The 22,232-nt window shown below is 42.6% G+C and overlaps 1 protein-coding gene across 1 annotated transcript in view; it reads left to right on the top strand.

Moving 5' to 3' along the window:
• Window positions 1-22,232, top strand: part of SLC38A9 (solute carrier family 38 member 9) — a 69,872-nt gene that overhangs the window by 16,633 nt on the left and 31,007 nt on the right. Inside the window, exons 6-13 of the mRNA XM_060235979.1 lie at window positions 25-146; window positions 303-366; window positions 465-558; window positions 2,361-2,531; window positions 10,010-10,069; window positions 11,645-11,842; window positions 14,511-14,618; window positions 21,509-21,615. Coding sequence (XP_060091962.1) covers window positions 25-146; window positions 303-366; window positions 465-558; window positions 2,361-2,531; window positions 10,010-10,069; window positions 11,645-11,842; window positions 14,511-14,618; window positions 21,509-21,615 — 924 coding nt within the window. The remainder of the gene's footprint in view (window positions 1-24; window positions 147-302; window positions 367-464; window positions 559-2,360; window positions 2,532-10,009; window positions 10,070-11,644; window positions 11,843-14,510; window positions 14,619-21,508; window positions 21,616-22,232) is intronic.

Consider the following 22,232-nt stretch of genomic DNA (forward strand, 5'->3'; position numbering starts at 1 on the left):
CTTTGTCGGTTCTCTTTTGTTTAGGTGGCTCCTGATCATGTAGTTCCTAATCCTGAAGAAATCTATGTGTACAGTCCTTCAGGAACTGCTTGTAAAATAGATGGCTGTACTGACGGTTATGGCAAAAACTCAAGCATGGTAACCATGTATGTGAATCGTTTTGCATGCATGACGGGTATGATGTACATTATTTTGCAAGTTGGTTCTGTTTGTAAGTTCACAATACTCAATGTAAAAAAAAAGTAAAGCAGTGACAGCAATGCATGTAATTTTCGTAATGATATTTTCATGTATTTTACCAGTTTCATGATCTGGAACACAATGATGGGTACATCTATACTAAGTATTCCCTGGGGAATAAAGCAGGTAAGGAAAAGTCTTGTTTCAGAAAAAAATGATTGTACCATACTGACAATGGTTTTGCTAATGTGCTGAGTGGTGATTTTTCCTTTTTTAATAAACAGGCAGGATTTACTACTGGGATTGTTATTATTTTATTGATGGGGCTCTTGACCCTTTATTGCTGCTACAGAGTTCTGAAATCAAGGACAACGATATGTAAGTATGTGTTTTGGCTCTATATCCAGGTTGGTGGTTCTTCAAGGAACCCCCATACATTGTGAAAGATTATAGGGTATGTTTGAAAGTGTGCTGTCAGTTCAAGAGGCATACTGGTCATAGACCTGTTGGGCTTCACTGTCCCTCCCATGTGAACTAAGAGTATGGACCCCGAAACATGCCCATGACCCTGCTGTGAGAGGCTGTGGCTTAGTGGTAGAGCACCTGTTTGGCAAGAGGGTCCCAGGTTCAATTCCCAGCATCTCTAGTTAAAAGGATCCAGCAGTAGGTGATGTGAAAGGTCTCTGGAGACCCACTGCCAGCCTGAGTAGGCAATACTGACCCTGATGGACCAATGGTCTAATTCAGTGTAAGGTGGATTCATGTGGTCATGCTTTGGGTGTAAGTAATGCATCTCTGCATGTTCTTTGCATAAGGACAGATGGCTTTCTCTGTCTTGTATAGTTCTTGAAGCCCACCACAGAACCATAAGATGAAAAAGATAAAGAGAAGTGAAATAGATTATTTTTGTCTGTGACAGTAGAAAACTAGTATCTTGATTACAGTTAACTCTTCAAAACAGAGACAAAATGATGAGTACCAGCTTTTAATAATCTCTCTCTTGCTGTCACGTGTATATGAAAGCTGACTTGAATTTTATATGGTGAATTAACCATAACTAAGAACATTCCTTGGGTATCTAAGATTTATTTTCACTGCCCTAACTTACTGAGTTTTAACCACTAAAATTAGAATCTCGGTTTCCAATGTGTGTCTAGCAATCTTCATGAGATGCTGCAAGGCTATTTTATTTAACAGGGCTTTTAATGGGGTATAGACTGCTGGCATATTTGGGGAAGGTGTTATTTGGCGGCATTTATTGCATAAATTTTAGTTTATATATGGGCTATAAATATTTGAGTATGCTTGTGTGGTTCTCAGGAACTGCCCTGGCAGCCCTTTTCACACCCCACAATGTATGTTATAATCTCTACTCTGTCTGCCGCTCTGTATGCCATTTGTGTGTGAGGTCCATTTTAATGTTGCTCATGGCTGGGCCTTGTCTGTTCTGGCACCAGAGTTATGGATTTCTATCAGTGTTACTTTCTGCTAGCTTTTAAGATACAATTGAAGACATTTTTCAGAATCTACAAGCTTTTCTGTAACCACATATGATAATTATTTTACCTATTTTGTGTATTGGTTATTTTTTTATTTTGTCATTGGGTATTGGTCATTTTTTAAAAAAAATCATTAATACAAAATGAACAGACATCAGTTTTATAAACTGTTTAAACTCATCCAATAACACTGCAGAAAATAGGACTGAACTACCTTAAATTTAATTATTCATTTCAGGGTGTTTGCCATACATATGGGTTTTCCAACTTTGATCACATGAAGATCTGTGAAGTGTTTGCTGCTTTAATTTGTGCTAATTGCCTTATTAAAATATTTTAATAATCTTGTGATTATTAGAATATTATTAATCATGCATAGCTATGTATATATGATTTGCAATATGTTTTGTAAACACCTTGTTTTAACTTTTGAAATGTAGCATATTATGTTATGCCATGTGAGCTGCCCTGAGCCTGCTTCGGCGGGGATGGTAGGATACAAATTGAAGATTATTATTATTATTGTGGTGGTGGTGGTGGTGGTGGTGGTGGTGGTGGTGGTGGTGGTTTATGCCTATTGAGAAGATATATTACCCAACGGAAACTAGCATAGGATCAGATTAATATAATTGGTTATTAACTCTCTGCTTGATAGATGCCCTTCAATTATTATTCTTTCAGCTTCAGCAGATACTTCAGCTTGGGAATTCCCAGATGTTTGCCAGTATTATTTTGGATCTTTTGGTCAGTGGTCCAGTCTTTTATTTTCATTGGCGTCTCTTATTGGAGCCATGGTGGTGTACTGGGTGCTCATGTCCAATTTCCTCTTCAACACAGGAAAGTTTATTTACAGTAAGTGTAATTTTGTAAAATAATTTCTTAATATGGAGCCTTGGTTTTCGTACTTGACAAAATGATATATAAAAGTCCACAGTAAAATCGATGACTGCATTTGATTATAGCTGTGTGTATGTTTGAATGAGTAAGTAGCCATTACCAGAGCTGAAAAAATGTTTTGAACTTTTAAGCGCCAGCATTATTTGTGGGTGGGGAGAATCATTCTTAAAGTGCCAGCTGCTACAGGATTGGAAAATTTGCAAACTCCTAAGTGCCAGCAGGAACCAGAACAGTTGAAGCACCTAGATTTGCCTTGTAACGTTTCTTTTTTTTTTTTCAACATGCAAAGTGCTGCCTAATATTTCTGCATTCTGATATTTCTGCATTTTAATATATATATTCTGAAGTAACTTCTTCTAAAAGAATATTACCTTGCTTCATTAAAAGGGACAAACAGCATCTCAGGCATTGTAAGTCAGCTGAATTTACCTTGTGGTTTCCCTTATTTCACATCTACACCAGGAGAGCCATTTGTACTGCAGCATGGCAGTGTTGTTACATAGTATACAGTCACACTTTAAGAGACCAACATGATTTTGGGGTATAAGCTTTCAAGAGTCAAAAGTTCCTTCGTCAGATACCTTTGACTCTCAAAAGCTCAGGCCCGTAGCTACGAGGGGGCCTGTGTGGCCTGTACTGCCACCCTCCCTTCCTTCACAGCCACTTGCCGCTTCCCCTCCCACCCAGCCCCGATTGCAGCAGCTTCTCTTCACCCCTTCTCTTCGCACAGCTCCCCTACTTCAGGGTGAGGCCCCAACCAGTCCCTGGGGCCTCTGCCATAGCTCCAGGGACTGCCACTGGCCCCATGAGCAATTTGGTCGGTCAGGGGCAGAAGCAGTCTCAGCCTCCCCCTGGAGTTAAAGGCCAGCAGATCAGCTGTTTTGTAGGCCCTTTAACTCCAGGGGGGAGCTGGGGGTTGCTTTTGCTGGGGCTCCATTGGCTGTTTTAGTGGCGGGAAAGGAAGGGGGGGTTGTGACCAGAGTGACAGGGTCTTCTCTTCCCTCCCTGCTGCTCTCACAGCTGCCCACCCTTCCTTGCCATAAAAATAGCTGTGCCGGCGGGGCAGAAACAGCCGCCCACCTCCCTGCGCCAGTAAAAGGGCCTAACGATCAGCTGTTTCGCGGGCCCTTTAACTAGCAGGAGGGCTGCTTCCGCCTCCATCCCACGCTATTTTAATGGCGGGGAAGGAAGGGAGGATGGTGGCAAGGGGCAGGCAAGGAAGAGCTTCCCTTTCCTCTTCTCCCTGCTGCTTTCCCTACCGCCACGCTCCCTTCCTTCACAGCCACTTGCCCCTTCCCCTCCCACCCAGCCCCGATTGCAGCAGCTTCTCTTCGCCCCTTCCCCTACCTCCCAGCCCCGATCGCAGAAGCTTCTCCTCACCCCTTCCCCTCCCTCCCAGCTCCGATCGCCACTGCTTCTCACCCCTTCCCCTCCCACCCAGCCCCGATTGCAGCCACTTCTCCTGCCCCTTCCCCTCTCTCCCAGCCCTGATCCCCACTGCTTCACCTCGCCCCTCCCCTTCCCACCCAGCCTTATTGCAGCAGCTTCTTCTCGCCTCTTCCCCTCCCACCCAGCCCTGATCACAGCCACTTGCGTGCTCCTTCCCCTCCCTCCCAGCCCCAATTGCAGCGGATTCTCCTCGCCCCTTCCCCTCCCTCCCAGCCTTGATCGCCACTGCTTCTCCTCGCTTCTGCTGCCTGCCTCTCCCCCCATCTGTTCCCACAAGTAGCCCCATGCCTGCTGTCTACTCGCAGGGCTACTCATGAGTAGGTGGCAGATCCGATGACTGGGGCGGAGCTGTGCTGCCTAGCCAGAAGGGCTAGGGCCAGCCCTGCCTGTCACTAAAGGGAAGGTCGTGTGGGGCTCTGGGGGGCATCAGTGCCCCCCGAAAAATGTAAATGCCCCCCGATCTTTCAAATCCTGGCTACGGCCCTGCAAAAGCTTATACCCTGAAAATCTTGTTTGTCTCTTAAATTGCTACTGGACTTTAATCTAGCTTTTCAACTACAAACTAACAAGGGTTTTTTTAAAATGGAATTTATAATCAACATCATATCACCTACATATAATCATATAATACAGCTCACAAAAGTTAATCATACAATCTACAAATATATTTTAATAACCAACAAGCTTTTTGATAACGCATTTTGAGTGCATGTATTTAGAAGGCTATGATCATGAAATATAGTTTTTTATAGCTATTTGCTGATGTCCTCTCTGTTCTTTATCTGGTGACACATCATATCAGAATCCAAAATATTCCAGTCTGTTGTTGACTCCATGATGACCTATGGAGACTATGGAATGGATCCTGTGGGTCCATACCACTAATAATGATGTAGTCCTCTATTGAAAAATTCCTTCCACTGATACAGGGAACATATCTGCTTTGGGAAGAACATTCTGGGTCATACGAAGGCTCCTTATTTTGAAGGAAAATGTAGCTGAAAACAGAGTGAATCTGGGGCTAGGGATGCCAACCTCCAGGTGGGACCTGGGGATCCCCTGGAATTACAGCTCCTCTCCAGACTGCTCATTCTTTTTTACTTCAGTGAGCTTATTTTTATACTATTTCTGATTCATTGACTATTTTTGTGGACTTTATGTTATTGCTGACGCCATAATTGACTGAGAGATCAGTTCTCCCAGTGAAAATGGATGTTTGGAAGGTGGACACTCTGGCATTGTACCCCACTGAGGTTCCTCTCCTCCCAAAATCTCCAGTGGAGGGACAGTGGCTCAGTGGTAGAGCATCTGCTTGGTAAGCAGAAGGTCCCAGGTTCAATCCCCGGCATCTCCAACTAAAAAGGTCCAGGCAAATAGGCATGAGAAACTTCAGCTTGAGACAGTGGAGAGCCGCTGCCAGTCTGAGTAGACAATACTGACTTTGATGGACCGAGGGTCTGATTCAGTATAAGGCAGCTTCATATGTACATACGTTCCAGGAGTTTTCCACCTTGGAACAGGCAACTGTACCCTCCTATCTCCTGCCAGTGGCTGAGAGGACCTGGCAACCCTATCTGGGGTCTATGTTTGGAATTCACACATTGATCAAGAAGCCAGCAGCCAGCAATGTTTACTTTTTATATACTTTTGTTACTTTTTACTTTTAATTGATCCAGCAGGTGTCCCCTGAAGTCATCGCTCCCCTCAGCACCTTATTAGCATCTTACCATCTAGGTGCTTATGTTATGCTGAATACTACCAGCCTATATGTGGTTTATGACTTGTTGCCAATGATGTGGATCAAATGATGTTCTTCAAATGAGTTCCAGCAGGAACTCATTTGCATGTTAGGCCACCCCCCCCCCCTGATGTCACAGTTGTTCCACATAGGACTTTTTACAGAAAAAGCCCAGCAGGAATTCATTTGTATATTAGGCCACACCCCCTGACACAAAGCCAGCCGCATTCCTGCTCAAAAAAAGCCTTGGTTTCTGTTAATTCTGTAATTATGGTATTATCTAGTCTGGATGTGGTTTGTTTAATGTTTCTGTAAGGTTTTTAATGTTGTGAGCCACCCAGAGCCTGCTTGCAGGATAAGGCAGGGTATAAATAGAAAAATTTAATTTAATTTAATTTAAATTTTTCCTTCTTGCTTAACGAGCCCTATTAGTTAACTTTGCAGCATCATTTTATGTATCCTTGTTGCCAGTGTGTATCTTTGCAAGACCTTCATGAGGTGCTTGTTTCATTGTAGGAAGATATTGCACAAAATAGAACTTAGCCATTGCAGAAAATAACCTCCTGTTCAAAGATCAAAAGCTACTAATGTCTAAATTACATATATTGTGTGCTTAAGTGCTCTTCTAAATTTATGCTCTCAAAACAAGTTATCAGAAAGCTCTATAGATTTGCATATAATGATGCCACTCTGGCAAAGTGATGAAAATCTCAGTTAATTTAATTGAATACAACTTGCCAACAGACTTTCCTTGAATTGTGTGAATTAATACAGAGATTGCTTTCAGCACTGAAGCATTTGGTGGTGGGGGGGGGGACTCACAATTGTCTGTTTGGCATTCCATAAAAATAAAAAATATGGTATTAATTTCTCCAACAAAGGATTTTTAAAAATGTGACATCTATTCAGTGCACTTAGAAGCAAACACATCTTAACAAATGAAAAGATCTTGACTCCACTCCATGGCAAAATAATCAAAGGGCATATAACTCTCCCATTATCCCAGTGTCAGTTTGAGAAACAGAGTCTGTGTTCTGTTACATCATTGGATTACTTTCTCCCTTAGGGAAAGAACTCCTGGTCGTTAGCCAGTAGTGTCTGACTATAATGTAGCAAAATTCATACTGACATCAAGACTGTCTCCTTTAGCAAGCCTGAGTTCTCTTTAAATTATGCCAAATGATCTTTTAAAGCTTTTTCTCATGATATAAAACCCCAAACAGTTCAGATTTCATCAGACATCACAAACCACTAATTTCCTGTGTTATTTTGCACCTCAGAAACTTTGTTTATATAGTGACTAGGCATGGGAAAGAGTGTATTAGATCAGCATTACTCAAAAACATTGTAATTAATTCAGAGGGATGTGTATTAGAATATGTTGATTTTCTACAGTACAGAAAAGGTGATCTCTTAACTATAGCGATGAAAATCTCAGTTAACAATTGAATGCAACTTGCCAACGGACTTTCCTTGAATCGTGTGCATTAAGACAGAGATTGCTTTCAGCAATCAGTTAAAAGATTGGTAGTGGCTTATGACCAAGAGAGAAGCACACTATGGCAGTTTGCTTATAACTGGTCTTTTCCTAACCTTAGGTGAAGGAAAAAAGAAAAAAGTAGGTGCAAGGTGAAAATATTTATTACAGCTGTATAGATCCCTACGTGTTTTGCTGTTATCTTCTTCGGGGAATCTTCTACAGGGTTTTTCAAATTCCACCTTGAGCATCATTGCTTAAGGGGGCATTTGAACAACCCTGTAGAAGATTCTCTGAAGAAGCTTAACAGTGAAACACAAAGGGATCTATAAAGCTGTAGTCAATAGTTCCATCTTGCAATTGCTGTTTTCTTTTTTTCCTGCCTATTAGTGCTGCCATTTGTTTCTCCAGCATTAAGCAAGTAACTAAACAGCTTGCCATGTAAAAGACCTGTTATAAAACAGGCAATTTATTTGTTTATTCAATTAACAATATTTTAAATAGATTAGTAACCTATATTAAGGAACAGTAACTTGGGTGCAGACTAGCTTTTTGCAGGTGCATGGATTTCTACTCACAGAATGTGGGTTTCCTGTGTGTTCCTACACACACAGCAACAGCAGCAACAACATGAAGCATCCCCTGAAACCCTGTTCCCAGAGGACAGGACACCCTCCCTTTTAATACGGGGCGGGGGATGAAGCACCCTCAGTGAAAATCTTTGCACTTTCAGAAATGCTAGTCTGCACCTAAGCCATAGATTTTAGGGAAACTCTTGAATGTGGTAGTGTCTGCACGCTAAAAGTTCTTAAATTTGAATTTTTACTATTGTTTTTTAATGTTTGATTGAATTGTAGGTTGGTCAAAAGACCAACTACTACTGGTACTGCTGTTGTAGTGTCTTGGAAGTGATTTAATTATTGTGAAAACATATGTCAGTTGCTTATTTTTATTCTCAATTAAAAAAAATAGTCTATAAAGCACAGCGGCATATAAGAACATAAGAAAAGCCATGTTGGATCAGGCCAACAGCCCATCCAGTCCAACACTCTGTGTCACACAGTGGCAAAAAATTTTATATATACACACACACTGTGGCTAATAGCCACTGATGGACCTGTGCTCCATATTTTTATCTAAACCTCTCTTGAAGGTGGCTATACTTGTGGCCGCCACCACCTCCTGTGGCAGTAAATTCCACAGGAGGTGGTGGCGGCCACAAGATTTTTCCAGTTGTTTGCCTAATGCAGAAATTACACTAGTTTCCCTTTTTATTGTCCTCTGTTTATCCATCATTCTGGAAAGAATTAATTTTTAGTTTGATTAAACAGGAAAACGTATTGTAGCATTGCAGGCATTTGAGAATGATTTTCTAAGCTCCCTAGACCAGATTAGTTGGAATGAGTTTTAGAATGATTAAAATCCTGAATTTAAACACACTTACTTGTAGGCAGGGATAAAATTCTAGCAGGAGCTCCTTTGTATATTAGGCCACACACTCCTGATGTAGCCAATCCTCCAAGAGCTTACAGAAAAAAGCCTTGTAAGCTCTTGAAGGATTGGCTACATCAGGGGTGTGTGGCCTAATATGCAAACAAGCTCCTGCTAGAATTCCACCCCTGCTTGTAAGTATATCTCAAATGTTTGGGGTAGATATTGCTTCAATTTAGATGTAATTAGAAATCTGAACTGGATTGTTCTATTAGTCTGTAGTAGTCATGAGACAAATTTATTTGTTTTAAGCCATTTGTCCAGCAGGTGGCAATCCAATTCATTGCAAGAAGGAAAGAAGGTAGAGAAGGCTGCTGCCTTCGTATAATCCCCAGAGTATTTTTTTTCTTAAGTGTCTTAAAATATCACAGACCTTGTTCTTTTTCTATAAAGATTTTGCCTCTTAACAGATATATCTGATAGTGTAGTGGCAAAAAAAAAAAAAGGATCTGAAACACTCAGGTATTTAGTCCAGAAATAGCCATAGAAAGGATTTGAAACAAGTGTTTGAAAGACCACTGACCCATTGACTTCCTGGTGAGAGAGGCAATGTAGTAGGAAAGGAAAGGCCCCCTGTGCAAGCACCTGTTGTTTCCGACTTTCAGGTGACGTTTTCACAACGTTTTCATGGCAGACTTTTTACAGGGTGGTTTGCCTTTGCCTTCCCCAGTCATCTACACTTTCCCCCCAGCAAGCTGGGTACTCATTTTACTGACCTCGGAAGGATGGAAGGATGAGTCAACCTCGAGCCGGCTACCTGAAAACCCAGCTTCTGCCAGGGATCAAACTCAGGTCGTGAGCAAAGCTTAGGATTGCAGTACTGCAGTTTTAATACTCTGCACGACGGGGCTGTTGGAATTGGGATAGGACTGGGGAGACTGTGGTTCAGTTTTCTGCTCTCTAGGGCCGTTAGGCTCCAGAATTACAATGGACATTATACCTAGGCTCTTCCCCAACATCTGTAAGTATTTCCCAATCTGTAATTAACAACCCTGTGCTCAAACATGAACCTAATAGCTAACACTGCACAATCCACCAGCTGCTATTCCACACGGGTGCTCTCTACCACTTTTGTGTATGTTGTTGCTATATCTTTCCAAGGTTTGAGAATGTTACCCCTGACAGTTGCACACTGGTCTTTTCTTTTGGCCTAGCAACTGAAGAAATGGTTACCATGCCCTATGTCAGCATGTATTGTGTTTTTTCAGAATTTTACATTTGAGGAAGACAACTGCAGGATGGAGCATCCTGAAGTCATTTACTTTCTTTCTTTTTTAGATTATGTCCATCATATTAATGTTACAGATATTGTTCCTAGTACAAATGGAACTAATAAAGGTAAGGAAAATACAAAGTTTTGTTTCTTATCCTCTCTAAATGTTGTGATACAATGTTGTCAAGAAGTCCTCCTGGCCAAAACTTTAAAAAATCAGGCACTCTTTTTCTGATAATGAGTTTGTGCTTAGTAAATATTTAGGTTGGAATGAAGAAGACAATTAAAAAAAACAAAGAAGGAAAGATTGGGGCAAAAAGTGGTAGAGAACCTAATTGGATCAAACTAGTGGTTCCCCTGTGCATTCTTATTCACACCATGGCCATCCACCTGACCTGGAGGACTAACAAGCAGATCATAAAAGCCAAGTTCTCCCCTTCATATTGCATCCTATGACTGGTATTTAGAGGTTCAGCACCCCAGATGCACAGGTTCCTATAAGTCATAATGGCTAGTAGCGATCAATGGGCCTATCCTCAAAAAACCTGTCTCTTCCGCTTTTGAAGCCCTCTATGCTAATGGCCATCACTGCATCCACAATTTTAATTACTCATCGAGTAAAGTTTTTTTCCCCCTTTCTGGAATCTGCTTCCCAACAGCTCGCTTCGGTGCCCCTGAGTTCTAGCATTATGGGAGAAGGCATGCTTTGAATGCTTATCAGAAAAGCATGTATCTAAAAACTTTAACTAAATAAAATGATAAAAGATTTCCTCCGTCTGCTTTCTCCAACCTGCACATAGTTTTATTCATACCTCCCTTCACCTTCGAGGCTGTTGCTCTGTATGTACAACTACATGGGTCTTACATTCAGGAAAAAGATACAGTGCATGTTTGGGGAGTATGATGTTGGTGGGTTCTGGGAAATCATCTTGATTTCAGGTGATGTCGCTATATGTCATTTGTATAGTCCTCAATTCCAGTTTGCATCAAACTGCTTTGGGGAGGGGTATAACTTCTTCCCCCCAACCCTGGAAAGAGTCCTATGTGCATTTTCAAAAGCATTATCATCCGTCTTTCAAAATACTCCTATTATGCGGACAATGGAGAACAAACAGACTGGCAAAACTAATGCTGGTGGCTGAGTCACAGCCATTGACCTTTTAGAAGCACAAGCAACTGCTGTGTGAAGCTTTGTATCTCGGGGCATTGTAACTGGGTGGGCACTCGGCCAGCGTGGGATGAAAAGAATGGCATAGGGCACATTCCATGGAAGACATAGCTAGGCCATGCTCTGCAAATCAATCATGCCTGTTTACTGGAGACAGCTGCTTGTACCAGATTTAAATAGAGAAAGGACAGGAGGCGGTGACTTTGTACCACAGAGGCCAGTGACTAAGGTTCAGGCTATAAGAGCAGTAGTTCTGAATGCACTCAAGTGAGACATAAGAGCATGTGTGGTTTTGGGGGAGGCATCCAGTTTAATGAACAAAAGAAGTGTATAGGACCTTGCTCACGTCTGCTCCTTAGCTCTGGAGCCTTTAGGAAATAAGTGAAAATTATGATTCTGTCCAGTGTGTCATTGACAAGGCCTTTACCCATGCATCTACCTCTCCACTGTAGTGATTGTATTCATCTGATTCCCCCCCCCATTTTTTTTTTCCTTGTGGAACTAAATCGCTGCTTTCTCTTTGATTTTACAGTAATTTGTCCAGGTGACTCTGGCCATGAAGTACCAGGAAACAAAACATTGATGTTTCTTTCTACCAGTGAATCAGGATTTGAGGCATTTGAAACCTGGTGGAGCAAGTCAAGAACTGTCCCGCTGTACTTGATTGCTGTTCTTCTGCCTCTCTTGAATTTTAAGTCTCCGTCTTTCTTTGCCAAGTTTAACATCTTAGGTAGGCAAGAACATTCTTAGGGATTATTCTACTCTCCAGAGAGCAAAAAAAATGTGCAACAGTCACCATAAAAACAAATAACCTCTTGGATTTCTACAGTTTTGCTTTCATCAATTTCTCCAACATGTCACTTTCAGTGGTTCACTGTGCTCTTCCTTTTCATAAGACTGAAAGAGGTAGGTGAGCTATCTATTAGTGTGCGCGCTTGTTATGCATGTGGACTCAAGAGAAGACTTTGGGTGTTCCTACCTGACTCATTGGAGCCATACGGACTGAGCTTGGGGACTAGAGAACAAAGGGCTGCAGGATCCAAATCTCTGCAGCCCTAGACCAATCACAAACCCCACCAGTTTGAATGACCCAATAACATGTTTGCACGGGAACCCAGAGATGTATATAAGTTTGGCCCTTTGGGCCCAGCCCCAGTCTTGTAATGTAGCCTTATACTATGCCACATCTATTAAAGAGCTTGTTATCACTCAACTGGCGACTCCTCCATGCATAGAACCCACTATATAATAGCACTATACTATGAGTAACGGGCTTCAAGATATCCTGGGTTGCCTTTTCTAAATTCTGAGAGACATAAGTAATATGCTGTTGGTTTTTAATGGCAGGTTTCTAATCCTTTGCAGTGATGAAGGATTCGAAAGGAAAACAGTGAGTTTAGAAATCATATGGATCCCCCCCCCCCCCAAGCATTGATGCTAGAGTTCTTAAATATAAGGGGAACCCTTCAGGATAAAAATATTCTAAAGCAAGTGGTACTCTTATTTGAGGATCTGATTATAAAAACAGTAAAACGGTAGCTGTGCAGATTAGTTTACTGTCCTGCAGGCTGTGATTTGGTCCTGCATAGTGTATGCAAGTGCTGGTTTTGTAAGAACTACTGGAATAGCTAGGGTGTTAGAATAGAATCTGGGCACTGTGGATTCAAATCCCTGCTTCACCATGGAGTTTGCTGGGTGACCACTCACTGCTGCATAATCTAGTGATTTAGTGAGAATAAAATGGAAAGGAAGAGCAATGCACAGATCCCTGATGTTTTTGGAAGAACACCAGAATACAAATTGAAGAAAGTTTAGTGTTCTGTAGAATTAATATAGCACTTCTTCATGAACAAGTCTGTTTTCAGGGCAACCAGGAGTGGTCTCGGCCAGTAAGTGTGGGAAGCCATCCTGGTCCTTATACTTGCGGGTGGAGGAGTTGCTCATGAGGAGGAGGAGCAAAAGAAATGGGGACCTTGACATGCTGAACTGTGTTTCCTCCACCCAAATTGGGGTTCTAAATCTCAGTTTGATCCCAGTTCAGAACAACAGTTTGAGGAAAGGAAACAAACTAGTATGTGCGGACCATCTGCATTTCACTGTCATGGCAAACTGGAGGTTGATGTCAGTCACACTCAGTGTGTGAAGGGAGAAGGGAAGGGAGCGCAAGAGCATGACAACAAGTTTGTACTCGTGTTTGTTACAGGAGTTTTCCAAGTTTGTACTCATGTTTATTACAGGAGTTCTCCTGGTTTTGTATGGTTTCCCCACTGCTGCTGAAGCTGCCATTACAATGCAGTATTAACAGAGCTTCCACATGGCAGGTTTCTCTATAGTTTCCCTGCCCCAGTCCCCCAGGAGTGGTCACCCAACCCCATTCTGTGCCATCACAGGTTTTTTCCCTGTTTTCTTTTGTTTTAAGTTAGTCTCTAGCCCTTTTTATTGCAGAGATAAGCCTTTCCTCTTATATATCCATAATGAAAGAGACTAGAGACTTTTTAAAATAAATGCTGGGAATTCAGAGAACCTGATTACACAAATTGTTATAATGATATTCGGTTGCTGATGGGGGGGGGGGGGACAAAAAGTTCTTCTAGTGTGTGTGAGGGGGAATGGCTGCTGGGAGGATGGGCTGTGGAAATGGTTGCCATGAGGGTGGGACTGAGAAAATTCAAACTTTCTCTCCTACAGTCATCCAGACTTTCCTGCAATCTTTACCAAAACCTTGCAGCAAAACAGGTCTGGAAAAGATTAATGCCAGGGAAGCTCTGGGAGGTGCATAAAGATGCTGTAATGAAGCAGGGAAAATGCCTGCTCCCCATCGGCACTAAAGCCAGGTAGCCTCCAAGCAGAAGAGGAAATTCTCCCAGAATTACAACTGATTTCCAGGAAACAGAGATCAATTCCCCTGAAGAAAATGGCTTCTTCGGAGGGTGGGCTTTGGTATTATAGTCCTGATGAGGTACCTCCCCAAATTCTGCCCGCATTAGACTCCACCCTTAAATCTCCAGGAACTTCCCAATCCAGAATTGGCAACCCTAACTGCAGGGCAAATAACCTGTATGGAAAAGATCACAGACAAAACTTTGTTGGGATATGTGAATGCTGTCCTTTTGTGTGCCTAATTGAATGTAATCTAAAATGACTTCCTTTCAGTAGTGTATTCTGATTTAGCAGATTTACAAGTGACAACAAAATACATAATAAAAGGGGAAGGGAGGAGGAAAAGAGTGGAAGAAAAACATCTGGATTGTGTTTTTAAAAATATATATCTGGTAAGGAGCCGTTTGGGTTTTTAGTATGATATCAGCCACAGTCTGTATGTTAATGGTGATCAGAACAACTATTTGCTACAGCTTGCCCTGAATGTGTTTTTTTAAAAGTAATTTTCCCCACTACAGGTACAATTTCAGTCGTCTATCTCGTTTTCCTTGTTACTTTGAAAGCTGCACATTTGGGATTTCATTTAGAATTCCACTGGATTGAAGAGAGCACATATTTTGTACCAGGTAAAGATACGTACCACCTTTTTAGAAAATTAACTCTTTAAAATATGAACTTTTTGCACAGAATACTTCACATATATTGTTTCAGCAGTTCTTTACAACAGTTCTGTAAGCTGAGCTAGTATAATTGGTGGGGCAGTATTTTGAGGCCGCTCAGTGACTTCACAGCTGAGCTAATATTTGTAAACAAGAAATTTCTCATTATAGGACTTCTAATCTTACGCACTGTGCCCTACAGGCCCTCTGCCATCCCAGCTGCATGGGACCCCCCCCCTTGCTCCCCCCCATCCTTGTTCTGCTTTGCTTCCACTCCATGCATGGGCAAGTATGACTCTGCTATATCCTACCTGACTTACATTTTCCCCCAGAACTGAAGAGAGCCAGGTGTTTTATTTACTAAAATACTTGTATCCTGCTTATCTTCCCCAAAGGACCCAAAAGTGGCTCATAACAGCAAAAAAAAAAAAGTACAATATAAATAATTCAGCGAAGAACAAAACAGCAAATGATTTCTAGGGCTAGCTCAGGATTCTGTAGCTGGTTTCGTATCAAAGGTACCAGCTGCAAGCCATGATTTATAAGCCAAAGAGCCACAAAATGTTGCCCTCAACTCACAACACTGCCCCCAGCCAAATTATATAGTTATTTGCAGCAGGAAGGAGAAATGTTGTACAGCTTGTTAGATATTCTCCCAGCAGTTCCCCTTCCTGTGGAAGAACTCACTCAAATTTGAAGAAATTTTCCAATAGGACAAGTATCAGGTTTGACAGACCCCCAGGGCTTTTTTCATAGAAAAAGCCCAGCAGGAACTCATTGTTATATTAGGCCACACCCCCTGACATCACTATTGTTTCACACAGGGCTTTTTTAGTAGGAAAAGGCCAGCAGTGCCTCATTTGCATATTAGGCCACACACACCGATGCCAAGGCAGCCAGAACTGCTCAGAAAAAGCCCTGCAAACTCCAAATGGCTGCAGGATTGGGTAGAATTTGGATACCCTGCCCAAAGACTGTGTCTTGTTTGAATGACTCTTCCTCAGTGCTAGCACCTAGAGCTTATGTTGCTGCCACTAGAATGCTTTTAAGAAGACTCTTTGTTTTTCTTCCTGAGAGAGGCTCCATAATAAGGCTTCAGGGACAGCTTCTTCCACCCATACCAGGAATGGCATTGTGCTGCCAAAACGACTCTGCTGTTTCATCAGGTCTCTGATTACATTGCCCTTTTTGACTTCCTCCGCTTCTTGGGGAATCAGCCATTAATTTTTTAAATATGAAGCCAAGGGACTTGATGCAGTTTTCCTCAGCGGCTTTCGCAATTCCTTCCCAATAGTACGTGTCACAAAAGCCAAAATAGTCTTGCAGGTCTCAAGAGTCATTAAACATTGCCATAAATGTGAAGGAAGCCGCCTAGGGCCTAGTTTTGGTATAATTCTTTCTTCTGTAGAACTATGCAGTGTGGGAAATATTCTGGCATAAGAAATCTATGTTGTGAGTTCTGCTCTAGCACTGCCATCAGCATGTAGTCTTCCTAAAAGCTTCTCTGGATTGCATTGCTGGAGGTATGTTTTAAAACATAGCAACTGAAAAACCAGCCTTTGCAGGTAGCTTAGAGGCATTCTTGGGCTGATTTTGACCAGCATCTTTGTCTCTCTTACTCAGGGTGATCGCAGCTCAAACACTGTGAAATCTGTTTTGACACAGCTGACAGATTGGCACAGTTGGAAATGATTTTTGTTCCCATACTACCTCACTCCTCTGCTTAAGCATCCTAGTTCTCATTATGGCAAAGGAAATAATGCATAGTCTTGCCCTGCAGTTCTCAGGTCCCAAGTAGTGCAAGGAAGTGGCATGGTATGAAACAGGAGAGCCATTCCCACCCCAAAAATGAGACATTGTGTGTAAGAGAAAGAACTCCGTGTTTATATACCCTGGCCATTCCAACTTCTTTCATTGTTTTAGTGAAATCTAGACACTAACTGGGTATTTGACTGTGCTCACAGCATGCTGTAAAGCGCACACTCTGTCTACTGGAATGACTGGCTGGGACAGAAGCAATCTTGACCATTTCCCAGAGTGAATTTGGGGAAATTGAAGTGGCAGCTGCTGTTGAGGGGAAGAGACAGACCCACATGGCCATACAGGCTTCTTTAGTAGTGCAGCATACACATTTGACACAGTACTGGAACCCGTCTCTAACCAGTTGTTCCGTTTCTTCTGTTTCCCCCTCCAAATATAGGACAATGTCAAAAGAGGCTCTTTTAATGCATGCAAATTGTGGTATGGCACAGCTGTTTGCAGGATGCAGTTCTCAGTGCAAATCTGGCATCTGTCTCCCCACTAATGTGCTGTGGCTTACTCAGATTTGGAGATGATGCTGAATTGCTGCAGGCCAAAATAGTTTCTGGGTCACAGTCATGTGTTAGGTTGTTTCCTTACAAAAGCTGGAGAGCTGTCCTTTGTAGGTGTACTCAGAAACGTGCTCATGTCTGTTTATCATGGCTCTCTAAGTTTTCTTAGGATTGCACTGCTGCAGTAGCATAGCAGCTGAGAGCTTGGTAGTAGTGGAGGTGTATGAGCTGGGGAACCAGCAGTTCAAATCTTTCACCCTGTGGATTCACTTGGTGGCTTTAGGCTGGAGGTGGAAGGATGCTGGAGGTGCAGTATGGCATGGCTGAGACAAGAAGAAATCATTCTGATCTGTGCGTCTTTTTTGAAGAATTAGACTTGTTGCATTTCCTGTGAAATGGTAGATAAAATGATGATGAGAAACAGACAAGCTACAAAAGTATCCCAGTATTGTTTGCTCGTCATATCATATCATGATGTGCACTTGGATCTTAACTGTATACAGACAGCAAGGCTTTAGTGCTGTTTGATATTCTCTGGTTTCTAGAGGTTGATCATATTCACAAACAAAGGTCATTTTGATTAGAAGACAGAGGGGGTTGCTGTTCGCAATAATGAAAAGCTCATGCAACTTGGAAAAGTCCGCATCAAGGTTTAGGATTTGTGGTTTGGAAGCAACGTTTTCCCCTCCTTTCCTAACCGCCATAACAATGTCATTAACAGCATTGAAGCAAAAAAAGTTTCGTAATCAACGGCTGATTTTTGTGGTAAACATTGTTTTCCAACTGTATGATGAAGCAGAGCGGTTTAAGCTTCGCATGACAGGATTGGTGGGGGGGTGGGGGAATCTGGTTCAAGGAACTTGAGTGGTGCATGCTCTTCTTAGCCAAGAAGCAAGAATGGCTGGGGTCTGAAACAGACGTGGCAGTGTCCCCAGGCAAAGCGCTTGTGCAGCCCAGATCGCCAGTAGCTGGCATCCTTACTGCACGCAACTGGAACGGCTCATAGTAAGAGCCTGCTTTATACATGATGGAGTGTGTGTGGAATACTTGCAAGGGCTTTATTCGTGGCAGCTGTAACATCTGTTTTGGATCTCTCTCAGCTGATCTAAGAAGAGGAGAGCTCCATAGAGCTGTTCCATGACAGGCCTCCGGATGGCCTTTGTCAGAAAGCACTGTTCGGATTTTATTGTTTACTGGCACACTTAATCTGTGAATGTTTAAGTCTACATGGTTATCCAAAAGAGGGGGAATTATGCAATTTTGATGAATTGTTAGTGAATGTGAACAGATGTTAAGCCAACAACTGCATCTCGGTGAATTTAGACTTAACTTGTACAAGACCAGAGCTGCAAACACAGGGAAATTCAGCCTTGGCATGCTTTTAGATCATGGGTGGGCAGTTGGCTGCATGTTCAAGAGCCATTGTTGAATGAAGCAGGATATCGCTGTGTGTTTACCTATTTTTGATTAAAAGAATACATTTACCGTAATCTGCATGTCCATTGTGGATGCCTGGGGGAGGGAGTAGTGGTGGGTGTTTGTGTGTTCTTGATTTCAGAGCAGGGATGTTGAACTAATTTGTTATGAGGGCCAGATCTAACATAAATGGGACTTTGTTGGGCCTGGCCATGTGTGTCACATGCCAGGTAGCAGAGATATAAACTTCATAAAGGACACAGACAAACACAAAGGTATGTTTTAAAATAAAACATCAAGGAAAAGCACAAAGATTACTATGTAAACTAAAAAATATAAAATACTGAGTTTAGGAAAACATGAAATGGCTGAGCATTGCAAGCTTCTCCCCGCCCCCCTGTGTTTACTCAGAGTGGCAGTGGCTCTTCATGTAATATTCTCCTTTAGCTGTGGGTTCTTAGGTTAGAGTACTCACTCAGGCACCCTTTCTCAGGTTCATTCAGCAGAGACAAGCTGGCTCAAAACATCAACCATTTATTTGCAAGGGGACAACTCCCATAGCCAACAACTACAGCTAGCACCGAACTGAAACAACTGAAACTCCACCCAGTAGCCCAAACTAAATCACACAGATTGGGTGGGGAGGAGAGCAGACTGTTCCATTACATATATACATATTTACAACAAATATACCACACTCCAGGGAGGTTTGAGATGGGAGAGACTTGAAGGTCCATTGGAGATAATGGGAGCCAAGAATGCCAATTGACTTATATGGGCTCCATTGAAATACATTGCAGCACAAAAAAAGTTGCAAAGAAAATGCAGCAGAATGGATTTTCCATTAAGGTCTCTTGGCCCAGATAGACTACTCTGGGAATGGAAAATCCATTCCACATTTCCTTTGCCACTTTTTCTGTGCTGTAATGTATTTCAGTGGAGCCCAGAGGAGCTTCCAGCTGGAGGAGAAACCAGTGAAGATGAGCTGGAAAGTTTGGCGGCCCCACCCTCTGCTTCTGTATGCACAGTGACAGCTTGATCTTGAGCTCAGGTGAAGACAGGCAGGGGAGGGGGAGAAAAGAGCTTTGGGATGGATAACAGTTCTTGGCAAGCCATTTTGGCCCATAGGCCATTGATTTGACACCTGTTTCAGAGCCTTCTCAGATGTACTTTTTTCCTGTTAGCCTAAGTCTGACTTAATATTCTTAGCTCAATATTCTTCTCACACACAATAGAAGCAGAGGTAATCTGACCGATGGGGGTTACACTGAGTTTCCAGGTATTCTACATTTGCAAGAAATGTGTTGGAGAGCGCACAGTCTTTAAAAATCAAACTCTTAATAGTCATACCATTATGTGGGTTCTTTTTTTTAAAAAACTGAGTTTGCCACTTTATCTCAGTGTCTTGTTGAGTGCTTCTGGGCTTGAATAAAGCAACATGAGTGTAGTCATTATCCTATTAATAACAAAGAACTTAATAGCCTAAACTTAATTGTTGCTGTTTTGAAAGCAGGGGATAGGGTTGCCAGGTCTCCCCTGGCCATTGGATAGGGGGCAGCATTGCCAGATCCAGGTTGGGCATTGGGGCTGATGTCTGAGAAAAACGGTGACCCCAGACCTCTGTGCTAGAGTGCCATAGAGTCCATCCTCCAAAGCAGCCTTTTTCTCCAGGGGAACTGACCTCTGTACTCTGGAGATGAGCTGTAGTTTTGGGAGGATCCCAAGGAAATTGTTAGCCACCCTGAGTCTATTTGAAATGGACGGGATATAAATTGAAAGTAAATAAAATAAATAAAATTAAAAGGAGGCTGATATCCCTAGCTGGGGAAAAGGAACTTGCAATAAGAAATTTATGCAAATTGAAAGTGGTGTGTCACACCCACAAAAAAGTGCAAAGAGTAGGGGATGGTTAGTTCACAAGTGCCATGTGAAAAAGATGTACAAAAGTTTTAAAAAATGTTTTTCCTCCAACTGTCTCACCGTGATTGTAATGCAGACAGCACAAGGATAGTCTGGCTGCAGGTTGCTACCAACTTCATGACTATGAGAAGATGTGAGAATCTTTTTGGGGTGCTAGAAAATGTTTTTAACAGTCCAGTGCATGTGTGTATATGGGAGCTTGTAAAAAATCCTTTGAAGTTCAGTGAGCCTGTTCAGTTAAACACCGGTAGATCAGTTTTGTTTCTCCCTTTTGGAATAAAATGCTCCCATTATGTGTCACCAGCCAGAGAGGTATTCCACACTATATCCACTTGGGAATTGGTCACATTTTACCAATATACAAAATTATTAGGCTTACTCAGGGAAAATGCTTTATCCATGAGACTTGTAGTACCTCACCATAATTATTTTGCTAAGAACTCATCCATCAGAGAGGCTCTTGCACTCCTGCCTTAAACTGGGAGAAAGCTATACTGAAGTCCATGGTAGCATATGTGTTAGCTAGTCTCTTACTTGAGATCAACTAAACTCTCACTTTTCTGTTTTTGAACTTTCAGAATACCCCTTATACTTCCTGTGCTGTAGCTTTGCAGGTCAGACCACAGGGTACACTAGTTGAGTACACTAGTTGAGTACGCCTCCTTCCCCCATTTTCACCATTTTAAGGCCGGAGAAGCAAAGGAGGGAGGAGGAAATGGGGGGAGGAAAATGGTGGGGGAGATGTGGCGAGGCTGTGCGGGGGTGGGGCGAAGGAGGGAGGAGGAAAACAGGAGGAGGAGGTGGCGAGGCTGCACAGAGGGCTGTGAAGGAGGGAGGAAATGGGAGAAGAAAATGGGGGGGAGGAGATGGCGAAGCTGTGCAGGGGGGGCGAAGGAGGGAGGAGGAAAACAGGAGGAGGAGGAGGCGAGGCTGTGCAGGGGGGGGCAGCGAGGCTGCACAGGGGGCCGAGGAGAAAATGCCGTGGTGGGAGGCAGAATTGGGTGCCTCCACCCTACCGGCCCTGGGGCTGTGGTTGGCAGGCCGACCCTAGGGCCAAAAAAGGTTGGGGACCACTGAGGGAACTTCCCTCAGAATTTAGAACAGGCAGGCTATAACAGCAGTCACAGAATGGATGGAGTAGGACAGCAATGTAATTGATTGCAGTGGGAGCCATTTTGATTACTTTGGTCTGACTTTTTGTTTCCCCAGAATTCAGGATTCTATTTCCTCAGCTTACAGGGGTGCTGACTCTGGCTTTCTTTATTCATAATTGTGTCATTACACTGCTTAAGAACAACAAGAATCAGGAAAACAATGTAAGTAACAGCATGAGAAACTTGTGTCTCCAGTTGACAAATGCTTCTTGTCTGCTTTTTGAGACTCTGACATGCACAGACCTAAGAGGACTCAAATCCCTGCCTTTTCCCAAAAATAGATTTCTCCCCATGCTGTCCTGTGTTGGCCTAGCATGCTAGTGTTTTTGAGAGGTCAAGGTGCAATGAAATCCCTTAAGTAATAACTGTGTACATGTGCCCTGAGAGAAATGAAATTCAGCATGGTATACTGGTCACAAGTAGGACTGGGAAGATCCAAATTCACCTCCTCACTTGACAGTGAAAATCACTGGCTGACCTTGGGCTTAACCATGCACTTTTCAGCCAGACCTCCCTCAGAGTTGGCTGTGTGGATAAAATGAAGGAGGGAAGAAACCTGGGACCTTCTTTCTGCATATGAAACTGAGGTTCTACCACTGAACCTCACTCAGCCCTTCCTGTTGTGAATTGTGTGCCAAATAGGCAAGTCAATGCAGATGACAACTGAAAGGACATCCCACTTGTACTTCAGAGTTGCATTCTTCTAAACTGTGGAGTGGATTTTTACAATAAATGAGTTTATTGCACAACAGTGGCATTGCAATGCCCCTTGAAGATTG

This window comes from Heteronotia binoei, chromosome 4 (assembly GCF_032191835.1).
Source record: "Heteronotia binoei isolate CCM8104 ecotype False Entrance Well chromosome 4, APGP_CSIRO_Hbin_v1, whole genome shotgun sequence".
In the NCBI taxonomy this organism is placed as follows: Eukaryota; Metazoa; Chordata; class Lepidosauria; order Squamata; family Gekkonidae; genus Heteronotia; species Heteronotia binoei.